The sequence below is a fragment of the Heliangelus exortis genome, chromosome 1 (genome assembly GCF_036169615.1).
Source record: "Heliangelus exortis chromosome 1, bHelExo1.hap1, whole genome shotgun sequence".
Classification (NCBI taxonomy): domain Eukaryota; kingdom Metazoa; phylum Chordata; class Aves; order Apodiformes; family Trochilidae; genus Heliangelus; species Heliangelus exortis.
Window position 1 is genome coordinate 198143542 of NC_092422.1, and position 15069 is coordinate 198158610.

The 15069-nt window shown below is 44.3% G+C and overlaps 2 protein-coding genes across 9 annotated transcripts in view; one reads left to right on the forward strand and one right to left on the reverse strand.

The window, feature by feature from the left end:
• Nucleotides 1–5024, reverse strand: part of GOLGB1 (golgin B1) — a 44784-nt gene extending 39760 nt beyond the window's left edge. For 4 of the 8 annotated variants that reach the window (XM_071734293.1, XM_071734294.1, XM_071734299.1 and 1 more), the window contains exon 1: nucleotides 4908–4988. In XM_071734293.1, coding sequence (XP_071590394.1) covers nucleotides 4908–4966 — 59 coding nt within the window. In that variant the 5' untranslated portion in view covers nucleotides 4967–4988. Of the gene's footprint in view, nucleotides 1–1602; nucleotides 1761–4353; nucleotides 4884–4907 lie in introns of those variants that run through there. The other 4 variants (XM_071734295.1, XM_071734298.1, XM_071734296.1 and 1 more) reach the window with 3 other exon arrangements.
• A 3950-nt stretch (nucleotides 5025–8974) lies between these two features.
• On the forward strand, nucleotides 8975–14763 carry LOC139799441 (guanylyl cyclase-activating protein 1-like). The gene is made up of 4 exons (XM_071751526.1): nucleotides 8975–9256; nucleotides 11425–11574; nucleotides 13248–13338; nucleotides 14296–14763. Exons 1-4 carry the CDS (start codon nucleotides 9059–9061, stop codon nucleotides 14421–14423), a joined length of 567 nt encoding a protein of 188 aa, XP_071607627.1. The 5' UTR covers nucleotides 8975–9058; the 3' UTR covers nucleotides 14424–14763.
• Nucleotides 14764–15069: the final 306 nt, after the last annotated feature.

Below are 15069 nucleotides of genomic sequence, written 5' to 3' on the forward strand. Positions count from 1 at the left end.
CCTCCTTGCAGCTCAGAAGCCAAACTGATCTAGTAGTGGAGGTGGAGAACCAGAGAAAAAGCAGCAGTATCACAGAATCATCAGGATTGGAAAGGACCTCTGAGATCATCAAGTCCAACCCTTAAACCACTACCACTGTGGTTACCAGACCATGGTACCGAGTGCCACATCCAGTCTCTTTTTAGAAATGTCCAGGGACAGAGAATCCACCACCTCCCTGGGCAGCCCATTCCAATGCCTGATCACCCTCTCTGTAAAGAATTTTTTCCTAATATCTAACCTAAACCTCCCCTGACAGAGCTTAAGTCCATGCCCTCTAGTCTTACTGATAACTACTTGGGAGAAGAGACCAATCCCTACCTGGCTCCAACATCCCTTCAGGTAGTTGTAGAGAGTGATGAGGTCTCCCCTGAGCCTCCTCCTCTCCAGACTGAACACCCCCAGCTCCCTCGGCCCTTCCTCACAGGACTTGGCCTCGAGTCCCTTCACAGCCTTGTTGCTCTTCTCTGGATGAGTACTAGACAGCCACACACTGTTTCCCATTTGGGGCCAAGTAGTAGATTAAGTTCTCCATTACTAACCCAGACAATGGGATGCAATTCACCTCACCTCACTAAGTTAATCAAATTCTTATGAGTAGTTGATAAGCCAAAGTACAGAGCTACCAATCAGAGGGAACTCAACAGCTGAGAGAAACACATGGGCAGAAACAACATGAAGTTCAGAAAAGGCAAATACAGAGTCCTACACCTGGGAGGGAACAAACATGAAGCAGCACAGGCTGGGGACCAACTAGCTATACAACTGTATTGCAGAAGGCAATGTCTACTGGTGGACAAACTCAACATGAGTCAGCAGTGTGCTCTCACAGCAGAGTTGGCCAGCTACGTAATGAGTTGTATTAGCAAGCCTGCAGCTGGCAGGTTGGGGAAGTAATGATTCCTTTCTATTCAGCACTTGCAAGACTACATTTGAAGTATAGTGTCCAGTTTCAGGCTCTCTGAAATGCTAAAAATTACTGGTACAGGCCTATAGCCACCTGATCTACCTGTGAAGTTAGTCATGCCAAGAGCAAAGGGTTTGGTCAAATATACTTCTAAGGTCCCTTAAGACCTAAATCATTGTGGTATTCCAGGAAGAAAGGTCACCATGTGACTTCTGACACAACTCTTAATAGAAGTGCCATAGACCTATCTCATTTGCAAGTTTGTGCCTATAAATAACAGAATTATTTGTGCAAATGTAAAAGAAGCTCCAACAGTGCAAACTGAAACCAAACTCACATTAGCCACAAGATCAAGTTTAATTACAATAATTACCTCCATCAAATCTTTGAATACACTAAGATGTCTCCGTTTAGCTACAAGTAGGCTCACAAAGCTGGTTACAATGATCCACTCATTTCTGACCTTCTTTTTGTTAGTAACCAAATGCTTACTCCTTGATGACCACCTGAAGTGTGGAAATACTGACAATGGAGAGAACAGTAGAGCTGTTCTTTTCCTGTATCAGTCACACCTAACCACCCAATTTTGCAGAATAAGGAAATGTCATAATGCATATTAGAATACTAAAAGCAGAAAAGGACACATGAACAGCAACCTTTTTTATGCACCGAGTAGCTCATATGTCTGTTTATCCAGCAGTAAAGAGGTTTCCAAGGCAGAGCAGTCCCACACAGCTCCTTCTTGTCTTTTTCTCTCTCTTTTTCTCTTTTTCTCTCTTGGATACCGACAGGTTGCATAAAGCAAAACTCTTGGCTGCAACAGAAGAGAAAAAAAAAAAAAAAAGAAAAGGAAAAAAAAGACAATAAATTATCCAACAGCAGTAAATTAAGTCCATTCTTCATCTTTACACAGTACACTTTGGGATTATTTCAGTCAGTTATTTGCAATGGGAATAAAGAGCAAAAAGCCTTCCCTGTTTAGGAAACTGGATTTCTGCTGCTCTTGCAGAGACACGCCCTGGTTTCTCATGCTGTATGGCATAAGCTTAGTCTCTTCAGCCAGCAGAGTAAAATGCTTTAGAAGCAGTTAGTGAAGCAAAAGACATGAGGCAAAAAGCCAGGCCTCAGGCCGTCTCCTGCAAAGAGTCACAGAGGATGACACTACTCAGGAAGCCAGTATTGTCCACATGCTGCATCCATAGCACAGGAGAAAAGCACTTGTACTCTGCTTACTTCTCATCTGGCCCTGGGTGAGACTGAGGCATGGAATTCCAGAACAATATTATAATCTTAAATGTCCTACTAGAGAAATGTCTCTTGTCAACATCAACTGTTCACCACACTGGTGATACAAAAGACTCATTTAAAGACCTGGAATTCCTAGTTCATTATAAGAATAATAATGTACTGGAAGTTTTGTAAACCACCACCACCCTCACAATGCCCCAGTAAGGAACAGACCCTGCCCAAAATGCAAAAATGCCTCTTTGTGACTGTCACCAGGGTTTGAAGAGGGTGGATCTGATCTTCCCATTAGGCCATGGCTTCTTAAAGTCACAAATGCACAACACATGGTTGAGATATGACATGAGGCAATGTAAGATAACATGGTCTAGGACTGATAGAACCAAGAGTTAAATTATTAGAAGTTGTATTAGAAATACACCCAAAAAATGTAGAATCTGGGCAGACATCCATTGTAACCAGAATTATGCATGGAGCTCACAAACATCTGCATTACAATTTCAGCCATGTGCACATGGTTGAGAAAAGACTCCCTGACCTTTGTCCAGGCTGGCTGTATCCAACTGCTACTGAACTCAAGCTCAGATGCTGGGCTGGGCTCATCACTGACCTCCTCAAAGGGCAGAGCACCTGAGGCACCTGTTTTGCACAAGCATGGACTTGAATGACCTGAGCTCAAGTCTCACACACTCAGAATCTTCAGAACTCACTTTTAAATTATGTTCTCAGGTGAGCTGAATATGACAAGGGATACTAAAGGAAATGAAAAGTTTCTACAGTTACATACACAGCAAAAGGAAGCTCAGGGAAAATACAGAATCCCTGCTAAATGTGGCAGGGCCCAATCACAGGAGAGGCTGAGGCACTCACTGCCTCTCCCCTTCAGTTTTCAGTGACAAAGTCAGGTTTCAAGAACCACAGTCCACTGATGCCTGATGAAAACTCTGGAGAAAAAATGTCTTCTGTGGAAAAGGATCAGGCTAGAGAGAACAAACTGGTCACACACAAATTCATGGGGCCTGACAGGCTGCAGCAGAAGTGCAGAGGCTGGCACTACTTGCAGATGCACACTCAGCACCTTTGCAGCTGGCGGAGAACTGGAAGGAGAGGCTGACACTCCAAAAGTGGGTGTCCTGCCATCCAGAAGATGGCAGCCCCGACAGGCTGAGAGGAACCTCGTGAAGCTCAAGAAAGGGAAACACAAGGTCCTGGACCAGGGGATGGATAACCTCATGTGTCAGTAGATGCTGGAGGCATGGAAAGCAGCCCTACAGTGAAGAACCTGGGGGTCAACAAACTGACCATAAGCTACCAGTGCACCCTCATGGCAAAGGCCAACAACAGCATCCCGGGCTGCATTAGGAGTGCAGCCAGGAGAAAGGGTATTGTTTCTCTCTACTCAGCACCAGTGAGGCCACATCTGGAGCTCTGTGTCCAATTCTGGGCTCCCCAGAACAAAAGGTGACAAGGTGTTGGAATAAATTCAGTGAAGGACAATAAAGAGAAGGCTCGGGCAGGGTCTTATCACAGAACTGGTGAGGCTAGAAGGAACCTCAGGAGGTTCATCTGGTCCAAAAGAACCACCTCAGGCTAGAAGAAACCTTTGGAGGTTCATCTGGTCCAAAAGAACCACCTTGTGGCAGGAATACCTTGGTGCTCATACCTCATATTTACTTCTGATCTTATAGAACACTGGCTAATTTCTTCATGCACAGAAGCAGACAAGCACAAAAGGACAGAGGTTAATCGGTGCTCCACTGCCTCACCCATAAAGTAAACACTACAGCTCTCAGTCACAAGACCATAGCTCTTGCAGGGCCATACTGGCTTTGGTTTAGTTTTCCATTTTTGTGATCAGCAGAACACAAAAGACCTGCACTGTGTTTGTGATGTAAGCCAATAATAGTAAAAAACAATGTTCTGCTCAGCATTCCTGTATCTAATAAAATCACTTTAATAAAATCAGCAGTGTCCTACAAGAAGCTCCTTTACTCTGAAATACACTAGCCTTTCTGACCCAAGTCCATCAGCAGTCAGAATCATAGAATCACAGAATGGTTTGGGTTGGAAGGGACCTTAAAGATCACCAAGATGCAGCTCCATTCCATAGGCAGGGAAACCTCCCACGAGACCAGGCTGACAGCCAGATGAACTCTACATACCACCAAAAGTCAGCACAGAAATCCACGCATTTCTATCTCCAGCTGTCAGCCACAGGAGGATGTGACAGTGCTCCTCCCTCACTTGTTCCATTATAACTTTATTATCTGTGCATCAAGTTTAATTTCTAGCGTTCCCCATCTCTTGAAGGCAAGCAGGCACTGGAGGTGCTGCTGCGGTCCGGGCCCCGGACATCTCCCACTGTGAAGAGCAGCTCTGCATGGCACAGGATGAGCAGCAGAACCCGAACCGGCTGCTGCCCGCATCCCCAGGGCTCAGGGGGTCCCGCCGGGGGCCGGTACCGGTGCCAGAACGCGCAGCTGCCCCGCCAACCCCATCACTTAGCGAGAACATAAACCTCCCCGTTACACCTGGCACCACAGCCGGATCCCGGCGAAAAGCAGCACGGTGGCAGCGCAGGCACCGGCGTGGTGGGGCCGGATCCCGAAGCTCCGGAAAGACAAAATCGCCGCCAGCCCGGCGCACTGGACCCCAGGGAGCTGCGCACCCACTCCAGCCTCTCGGACGCCGCGGGAGCGGTGAAGGAGGCACTGACCTGTCGGAGTCGTCGCCCGGGAACAGTGGCAGGAGCAGTGAGAGACGCACCGACCGCATTAACACCAGCCCCCGCCCCAGCCACCTCAGCACCGGAACAAGCCGCGGCAGTTTCCGCCTCGCCCGGAGCCCCGCCTCCCCCTCGGGCAGAACAGCCAATCAGCTACGGACACACAAAGATAGACGTGACAGGCAGCCAGTTGAAGCGAAGCATCCACCTGGGCCCCGTTGTTCTTCTGCAACATGGCACAATCTCGTCAATGGCGGGCGGGCTGGGAAGGGGGCGCTGCCTGGTGGGTGGGCTGAGGCGGCCCTGGGCGGGACGGCGCTGTGGGGATCCGCCCCCAGCACCAGCCCCCGACCGGGGCAGGGGCGGCAGTCAGTCCCTCAGGGGGCTTAGAGGTTTTCCCTACGGGTGGCCTAGGCGTCTCGTGCTGTCTAAACCTGTCCTCTTGCAATTTAAAACACTCGCCCCTTCTTCTGTCACTACAGGCATTGGTAAAAAGTCTACTGTCATCTTTCAGACCTTTTTTTCCCCCCTTTATATATCAAAAGGCTGCAGTGAGGCCTCCCCGCCTCTTCCTTGGGCTGAGCACCCCCGATGCTCCCTCCCAGTCTCTCCTGGCAGCAGCCCCCTGACCATTTCCAAAGCCTCTTCTGGACCTTCTCTGCCTGGTCCATGTCTCTGGGGACCAGGGTGGGTCTCACAAGAGTGGAGTAAAGGGCAAGAATCACCTCCCTCAACCTGCTGGCCACGATTCTTTTCACAGAATCACAGAGTCAGCCAGGTTGGAAAGGACCTCTCCAGACTAAACAAACCCAGCTCCCTCAGCCTCCTTCCTCATAGGACTTGTGCTCGAGTCCCTTCACAGCCTTGTTGCTCTTCTCTGGACCTGCTCCAGCACCTCAATATTCTTCCTGAACTGAGGGGTGTTGGGAAACTGTCTGGAAGAAAACAGACATGTGAGCAATCCTGACTCTTTAGCTTTAGGCCTTAAGACCCAGTTGCAAGGTTACTGAAAGATGAGCTATGGGAAAAAGATAAGGGAGCTGGCAGTAGAAAAGAAGAATAACAGGATAATGAGGTAGCCAGCAGAAGTTCTGTGAGAACAGAATTTGTGTCCAAGATATAGCCACCTGCAAGATATCGTTATATAAACAAAGGCTCTATATAAAGCGAGTGTCCACTGTTAATAAACGACTTCACTTTAACCATATTGGTGACTGCGTGTCGTCCTTCAAGCCTCCGCGGATTTTTTTCCTACAGAGGGGCCCAGAACTGGACACAGTACTCAAGGTGTAGCCTCGTCAGTGCTGAGTACAGCAGAAGAATGACTTGTTGGACCTGTTGGCCACACTGTTCCTGATACAGACCAGGATGCCTTTGGCCTTCTTGGGCACCTGAGCACACTGTTGGTTCATGTTCAGATTCCAGGACATGGTTGGCTTTCTGGACCACGAGGACACATTGCACATTGTCCTTGTTTTTGTTTACCAGTATCTCCAAGTCCTTCTCCTCAGGCCTCCTTTCAATCCATTCACCTTCTAGTCTGTACTGATGCTGGGGATTGATTGCCCTGTTTTGGGTGCAGGACCTTGCTCTTGGCCTGTCTGAACTTCACAAAGCCTGATCCACCCTTGCCTCCTGGCTGTCCTCCTGTGTTGGCACACACCCTCCAATGCCCTCCTACTCCTGCCAAACCATGATAAAACCATGGTTTTATATAGGTAGTATAAGCAGGCAGTTGTTCTAGGTAGAACAAGATATTTGCAAAGCAAAGTTCAGGATTTGGCTTAGAGAATAGACATGGGATGATAAGAGGTGGGGCAGAGGCTTTGTGCTGGAGATCCCCATGGCTATAAACAGCAACCTAATGATTAGTTAAAAAATGCAGACCCAGACCTGGACAAAACTGGTTCGAGAGGTAATAAAGTAAACGTACCTAAGATATGTACAGGGTAGCATATAGAGTAAATTCAAATGTAAATTTAAAAAGAAAGAGAAAGTTGTAAAGATATATTAGCAGGCCTATATCCATGAGGCTAAGGGGAAAGAAGGCGAAGAAAGGGAAAAAAATAAAAGGAAGGATGAGGAAACCTTTGACAGCAACGGCACAGTCCAGTGCAGGACTCCAGATGCTGACAACTTGCCATGATGTGTCCTCACCGAATCAGAGTGAACCACCAATCTTAATATCCCAAGGAACAGCAGTCAGGTAAGAAGCACCAGAAAAGGCATAGAAACTAAGTGTGTGTTGCAATTTTAATTTTAGTACTGTTATTAGTGCAACTTTTTTTCTTGCACATAAGTACCTGACCTACATTATTTTTCTTTGCTTTTCTGTAATTAGATCTAGACTAATGATGACTCATGAAGTAGACTGTTAGAATGTCTGTTACATGAACAATGTATTCTTGGCTTTAAATATATTTGGTGTAGTTATACAGGTGGTGTAGTTGATATCCTAGAGGGAATGGATGCCATCCAGAGGAACCTCCACAGGTTGACAGAATGGAGAGGGTGGTCAATGTGAACCTCATGAAGTTAAACAAGGCCAAGTGCTAGGTGCATCACCATCAGAGTGTCACCTCCAGGCCCATGGGGCTGACGGCTTCCCTGTGACAGCCTCAGAAGAAACCATGTGTCCTGGTTTGGGTCAGGATAAAGGTGATTTTCTGTCTTGTACTTTTGCTTTCAGCTAAGTCTCTTGTAAGTAGCTTCACTTGCTGAAATTAACAGCAAGTTTCTCAGACAGTGTCTGCTTCTGGGACTGATAGCACTTGATGTTTATAATTACTTCTAGAGACTGGTGTGCAGAGCCAAGGACACTGCTCAGCTCTGAGGAACATTTTGCCTTCCAGAAGGAGAAAAGGAGTGAAAAGGTCACACCTGAAGCCCTCCTTTGGGGAGGAATGGACAAGATAGATGCCAGAATTGACCAAACAGAGTATTCCATCCCATACACATCATACTCAGTATAAATTTGAGGGATCACAAGGGTCAAACCCCTTCCTACTTCCCCTTCTTCGCCTGGCAGAATTCTGTCTGTTTATCTGCCTATGGTTCTGATCTGTGGCAGCCCATATCTGTGTGTTCCTGCTTCCAGTTCCCGACTGCTGCCAACCCCAGGAGTCCAGCCTGGACTTTCCCAGGGCCGCCTTGCAGCCTCGGTGGTGAAGTGAGAGTTACTGGGGGAAAGGGGGGAGGAACATGGTATCAATTTTCCTCTATATTTGTATATATTTAATAATTTTTCCTATATTTCTTTACTGTTTCATTAAAGTTGTGTAGTTTAGTTTCCAACCCATAAGTCTCTCTCCCTTATTCTCTCTCCTTTCTTTATCAGGGAGGGGAAGGGGATTATTAATAGAGAGCATCTGTTACTCAGTTTAATTGCCAGGCCAGTGTTAAACTGTGACACCATGACAGGGGCTTCATTTCTCTTTGTAGCTTATTTGGGTTCCTCAGACAGGGATTGTCTCTTTTTGCCCCTTCATCTTTGTGCAGATCAGCCTTTTAGGGGATGGTTGCACTCCTGTCACAATTCTGAGATTATCCAGGTCAGAGGATTAGATGAGTTTCCCCCCTGCCATCGTTCCTCTGTGCCCCTTTGTGTGTTTTGGTATGAGCTTTTTCCCAGGTAGCCTAACACAGATGATGGGCTACTGCAGTAACACTTTCTGGAACTGATCACCAAGTCATCCAACAATTCTATCTGAGAAAAGAGACTCTCAAATGCTGTTAGAGGACCAGATCTTTATTTCAACTCCTCTCCCATATCTGGGAGCCTTTTCCTCTTGTTTTGATGTATAATTATATCAAGGTCAAAACCAAGGTAGTGTACCAGACCAGTATAGCTCCTGATGCCAGTGTCTGGTTGGGATTCTCACCCTTTCTGGTTTGGCTTCTGAAATAGTAGTGATTTGCTGGATTGTCTTGCATCTCCTTTCCACTGTAAGAAGACTGTATCATTGAAACTTTCAGGTTTTAAATGAGCCTCTAAGCAGATTAACATTTATAATTGGCTTGTGGAAGGTTAGAACCCTCACTCAGATGACACTGAGGTCAAACGTGGACAGGAGCAGTGCTGTGAAAGAAACAGGAGGAGGAGGATCATTCCTGTAGCATTGTTCTTCTGACCACCCATACCCATGGGGAACAATAGCAGCTCTGCAGTGGATGATCTACAGGCTGTTGAGATCCACCACTGGTACAAAAAGTTCATGACAGAGTGTCCTTCTGGCCAGCTGACAGAGCATGAATTTAAACAGTTCTTTGGGCTGCGAGGGCTGGATCCAGAGGCCAATGAGTACATTGAGCAGATGTTCCGCACATTTGACATGAACAAGGTGAGTTCTCTGGACAGGAAATTAGCTGCCTGGTACTCCTTAAAGGTGAACCAACTCCTGTACTTTTAGAGCCCTTGTTTTTTCTCTAACAAACGTTGGTGTGGAAAACTGCTGAGAGACTAATGGGAAGTTGCTAAATACAAGGAGCATATTAAAATGCATAGATAATAATATAGATTACATAATCACAGGTAATAACACCTTATTATCTAACTATCTTTTGCAAGTCCATCTTTGAATTTTGAAAATTCCTTGCTGTATATTAAATTGACTTGGCCTTGTTTGGTTTTCAAAATACTAATGAAAGGAGATTTCATTACTATTCTTATATGTTCTTATTGTTGATACTACATAGCATGTAGTAGTAGTAGCATGTAGACTACAGGAGTCATTGTAAATTCATTCAGAGTAATGTCTAGGTATTTGGCATCTGAAATTAATACTGCATGGGCAGACTGTCTACGTGTCTCTCCTCAGTTCTGGGAGGTCAAGCATAAAGCAGTAGCTAGGAGGGAGGGAGAAAGGGAAGGAGGGAGAAAGGGTGGGAGGGAGTCTTCCTTACTGTGCCATCTGCCTCAAAGATTAGAAACAACAGCCCTCCTAATTCCTTTAAGCATGCAACACCACTCACTTATGCCTGATTTTTGACCATATATACTTAAGTTTATGCTTGTGGGCCTGTAATCTCCATGACAGGGAAATTTGGCTTTATGACAGCCTGGGAAAATTCAGCTTTGCTGTCAGCTCTGAGGTTCTGAAATGGCTGGAGCAATGTCTGAGACTCAAGGAAGAAGTGGTCACAGAGACATGTGAAACAGGTGGCAAACCACAGGAGCAGTTTTGGAAACGGCAATCTTAGGGACTGAGCAAAGGATGTTGGTTTGGACAACACATGAGAAGGCATAAGGAGCTAAGGAATACTAAGGAATATTACAGCATTCTGAAAGATAAAAGAGGAACAGACAGTCTCCAACAGGGTAGCAGAAGAGTGTGGCAACTAGTGAAGATGGCCCTACATCAGTTAATCTTAACCTGCTAAAAGTTCTCCACTTAATCTAAACCTCTTTTAGAAACAAGGGCAAAGAATGAGCACCCAGAGGAACAGCCACCCTGTAGTAATGCAGACATTGGCAATGGATGCAATAATCTTCCCACCGGATCTTCAGGTTCTGAGAACTCTGCTGAGGACACAGAGGATAAATTCACAGTTATTGTGCAAATTACAGTCATGTCCTTCTTCCCATCTTTGTGTCCTGGACTTTGCTCAATGAAGTTAGGAAAAACTCATATGAGGGGAGTACTACTATGGTCCTGAATGAATAGTTTAAACTGATTTTTGCTGTAAAACAGTAGTGCTCTGCTAGTCCACCTACATTCACCTTTTAGATATATTTATTTACAACAGTTCCAGAAAGGCATCTGACTTTGTTTAAGTACCTCAATAAATGTGTCTTCTTTTTTTCCTCTGTAATAGGTTTAAGTAATCATTCAGAATCTCCGACAGAGATTATTTGTTGCTTCTTTTAACCATGTCAAATTTTAGTTAGTGTTAAATCTAGGAGTTATGAACCTTTGCTGTCTGGCATCTTTTTTGCAGAGGAAGCAAGAGCTTTTTGAGCTTCTTTGTGGATTCAAGAAATGGAAGGTTTAAAAACCTAAATACAGAACATTTATTCCACCTCTCAAATATTGGTCTGCATATTTTAAAATAATAATCTTCAGTCACTTTTTTTTTTTTTTTTTTTTTCCCCAGATAATGGAGAATATTCCTATGGCCTACTCAAATAGCACTAGCACTTTTCTTGCAGCCAGGGCTCTGGATCAGTTTTGTCTCCCGACAGGCCACAGCCAGTCAGATCTGATGGACAGGGAGGGGTTTGTCCACACTGGCCATGAGGAGTGACAGTTTTCATCTCTGCAAGTGGTGAGCACAGAGCAGCCTGGACATGTAATAGATCATAAACTTAGGAATCTGGGATTTTAGGAGAACTAAAAGGTGGCCCAAGAAATAGCATGGGTATATGAACTGAAGCTTTTTCCTAAGTCCAAGTCTCTCTGCCATTTCTTTCTTTTAGCTGTGATTCTAAAGAGCAGTAAAGTAAACCAGCTCCAGAGTCATAACTCCCTCAGCTTGTTCCTGTCACATTTTTGTTTTTGTTCTCCCACAGGATGGATATATTGACTTCATGGAATATGTGGCTGCCCTCAGCCTTGTCCTCCGTGGAAAGATGGAGCAGAAGTTGAGGTGGTATTTCAAGCTCTATGATGTAGATGGCAATGGCTGCATTGATCGACATGAACTGCTCAACATCATTAAGGTGAATCTCCAAGGGCCTGTGTCCTTCCCTTGTAGACAAATTCCACCACAAAAGTCAGGCTTTCACTGTGCCCCTTATGATTGGTCATGGATGAGACCTTCAACAGCAGTCTTTCTTTTAGCAGAATTACTCACAATCTCATAGTCCAGAAAGCAGACTTGACAGACTCTCCTTTGCCACCACCATGTACACTACAGAAGAGCTAACTCCATGAAAATGTTGTAGCTGCCTATGGCTTAAACTGCTCTTGCCAAGATTTCAGATTCTGTGACTGTCTGTTGCAGTCTCTGCAACGTGTCCTTCATATGTCCTTTTCCCCATGTGAATAGCAAGTAGCTGGGGAGTTACTGCTTTTTAGAACCAGCTCCTAAATGCCAGTATAATAGAACATTTCTGACTCTGGAAAATATCCTGAAGAAGAATGACTGTCAGTGGAAAAGACTGCGTTGCAAATAGCTGTTGTGGAAGGTAATTGGAATTACAGGCACAAACGTGGCTTTATGAATATCTCTGAATTATGCTCAAGTTCAGATTATTCTGTAGAGGAATAATCAGGGAAACTGGAAAGATGTTCTAAGTAATTTACATTTTTGAATAAGAAACATCAGAGAATTGATTTGATAGAGATTTGAAGCCTGAGCTGGCAACAACTAAAACCACTAATAAGATGTTAGTAATGCATTCTCATGTGGATATGAATTACAGTGCTGGGCATTGAAGAAGCCAAACCAAGAGAATAACTGTAATAATTTACAGTCTCCTACAAATAACTTGCAATAGTAATAATCAGACATCCCAGTGAAGAAAGAGATAGTAATCACTTAACAGAGCTCCTGAGAGACAAGTTGTGTGGGTGATAACTGGTGACAACCAGCCTATTGCCCTTTGAATTTTGTGAGTGTAGTTCAGTGTCTTTTTTTGGCAGTCTTAGGAAGTTGCTGAGGTGATACCTAGTTTTAGTTAAATGGCGTTTGAAAAAAAATGAAGAAACTTACCAAATATCAGAGGGTAAAAACTATAAAATGAGTAGTCTTGGAACCAGCATGAAGGCTCTGGAACCACAGATTTCATGAACATCCTTAAACAAAAGAAAGAATTAGGTGTGGAAAGAAAAGAGAACGCTGCATAACATGGTTATGTATAAAATGAACTGCAGTAAACTGTAATGAATAAGTCTTAAACTTTTTCAAGCTGAAAATTAATTTCCAGTGAGCTTTAGGGTGAAGGACACATAGGAAGCAGTATATATATAGAAATAGGCAAAACAGGAATAGAAATAAATGACCACAGCATATAACCAAGGAATTTCATTATGTCAAATGCAGAGGATGTTTGACTGTGTTTAGCAGGCTTGGTGGATGAAAGGGCTATAGAAAATGGATCAATGAGGTTTATCCTGATTCTGCTTTTTCTGCAGTTCTACCTAAGCAGATCTAGGGTGACTCTCTGGGTTTCACTGCTCATTCCATGCTCCAGAACCATGCTCTCTGGTCACCCTTCAGTGCCATCTGTGGGGCCTGATGTAGTCTGCTGTGTTTTACTATGATTTTGGTTCGATGGTATCAGGAGGGTACTCGGCATGACTGTCTGGTTCTGAATCTATGCTGCAATTGAACCAGTCAATTGTTTTGGCAGCCATGCGGCACCTTCCTAGTCTTGCTCTTTTCTTTTAGGCTATTCGAGCTATTAATGGTGGTGACCAGGAGAATAGTGCAGAAGAGTTCACCAACCGAGTTTTCAACAAAATTGATGTGAATGGAGATGGTAAGATTCCTGTCTTTGCCATCCAACTCAGATGGTCTCTGCTACAGAGAAATATCCATGTCTTCCTCTATGCTTCTTCACGTTATATTTCCTTGTTATATGAATTCTTAACCAGTAATGTCTTCTCCGTCAATTTTGCTAAGGCATTTTCCTCCTTGCATCATGCATAATCAGCATGACAGGATTTGTTCTCTCTACTGATTTTCAGCTATGGTCTTTCCAAATGATTTTGGTAATGGGGTTTTGCAGTGGTTTGGGGTTTTTTAATTTTTTGTATGTTGCTGTGTAACTTATGTCAGAGTTACAGGTTAACAGAAGGCAGAATTTAGTGTTGAAATTCAGAGTTTCTTTGCTGGGTCTGCTGCAGGCAGTACAGCAAGCAACATGAAGTGCTCTGGATCAGTCAGTCAAAAGTTGGTCAACTGTAGTCACTGCACATCCTTGAGAGATATGTCTTTCCTTGCTGCTTCATTTGCTCATCACCTTTTGATGTGCTCTTTTCTTATTCTGGAAGGACTGCCAAGCTGCTTCCCTGTGCAAGGACTTTTTGGCCCAGGACAGAAAACCTGTTTCTGCCTGTTACATCTTCCTTCTGTCACTTCTTTTAACCATCAAAAGTAGCAAATATGGGGCAGGTTAGGACTGTGACAGGTGAGGATAAAAAGAAGGCAGCCAGTCTAGCCTTAATGATGGGAATCTATGATCCACTCCTTAGCCAGGCGCTTCCTCTGTTCTGTCTTCTTCTCCCCCTTTCTCTTCGTTGGGGGGGCAGGCGAGGGAAGGAATCTGGAGTTGCCTGGATATCGAGGAAGTTTCATACAAGACCCTTTGAGTCCTCGTGATGCTTTATAACGGCACATATAGTAAGTGGTCTCTAAAGTTAGATTACAGAATTCCTTATGCAGTTCAAATGTGGATTGGCATGATTCTGATGCCTTTTATCTGTGTTTAACACAGGTGAACTTTCTCTGGATGAATTTGTGGAGGGAGCAAGGAAAGACAAGGAGTTCATGGAAGTTATGATGAAAAGTTTGGACTTGTCACACATTGTGGCCATGATCAACAACCGTCGGCACAGTGTATAAATCAATTTGGGAGAAAACTCTGTGCCAATAGACAGAATGGTGCATGCTCACCAGAAAGGAGAGACAACATTCTTAAAACAAACAAAAGTTCCATAAACACACAGATGGAATTAGGTGCAGAAAGACACTGTTATATTTGTGTAGCTGAGTGTGTGTTCCTGTACAAACACTGAAGATCAAATGCATCCATGGAGGGCAGGTTCAGAAAAACTGGATCTGGGTGGCAGTATTTGATGTGACTTCCTAAAATTTAGAGGCCAAGTTGTAGGGCACAGATTTCCTGTTTATTATGTATCCCAGGTTGTCACTTTGAAATGGACTAAAAGTAATGCTAAGTTTGCACTAGCAGAACTGGATGATGAGTGTGGACAATTTCTGACATATACAAAAGAAGAGTTTAAAACTATTATCAATGTTATCAATGAGAATTATCCAAAGAATGTATCTTCCACTGTTATTGTCACGGTATTAGATCATAAACACCAGCATGTTTGTCTATGCCAGATATCCTTAGATTTGGTAGTCTGTGCAGGGGCAGCTTTATTCATAAGATCTCAAGAGCTGAAAGAAAAATCAGTCTTTAAGTCTGATGGCGTCCGATCTGTTCCCAGTTGTGCTGTCAGTAATTGGGCTGTTTGCAGCTTTC

Coding starts and splice junctions, on each gene's coding strand:
- LOC139799441 (XM_071751526.1), top strand. CDS start 9,059: ATGGGGAACAATAGCAGCTCTGCAGTGGATGATCTACAGGCTGTTGAG. Junction 9,257..11,424: donor GCACATTTGACATGAACAAG/GTGAGTTCTCTG, acceptor GTTCTCCCACAG/GATGGATATATTGACTTCAT. Junction 13,339..14,295: donor AATTGATGTGAATGGAGATG/GTAAGATTCCTG, acceptor TGTTTAACACAG/GTGAACTTTCTCTGGATGAA.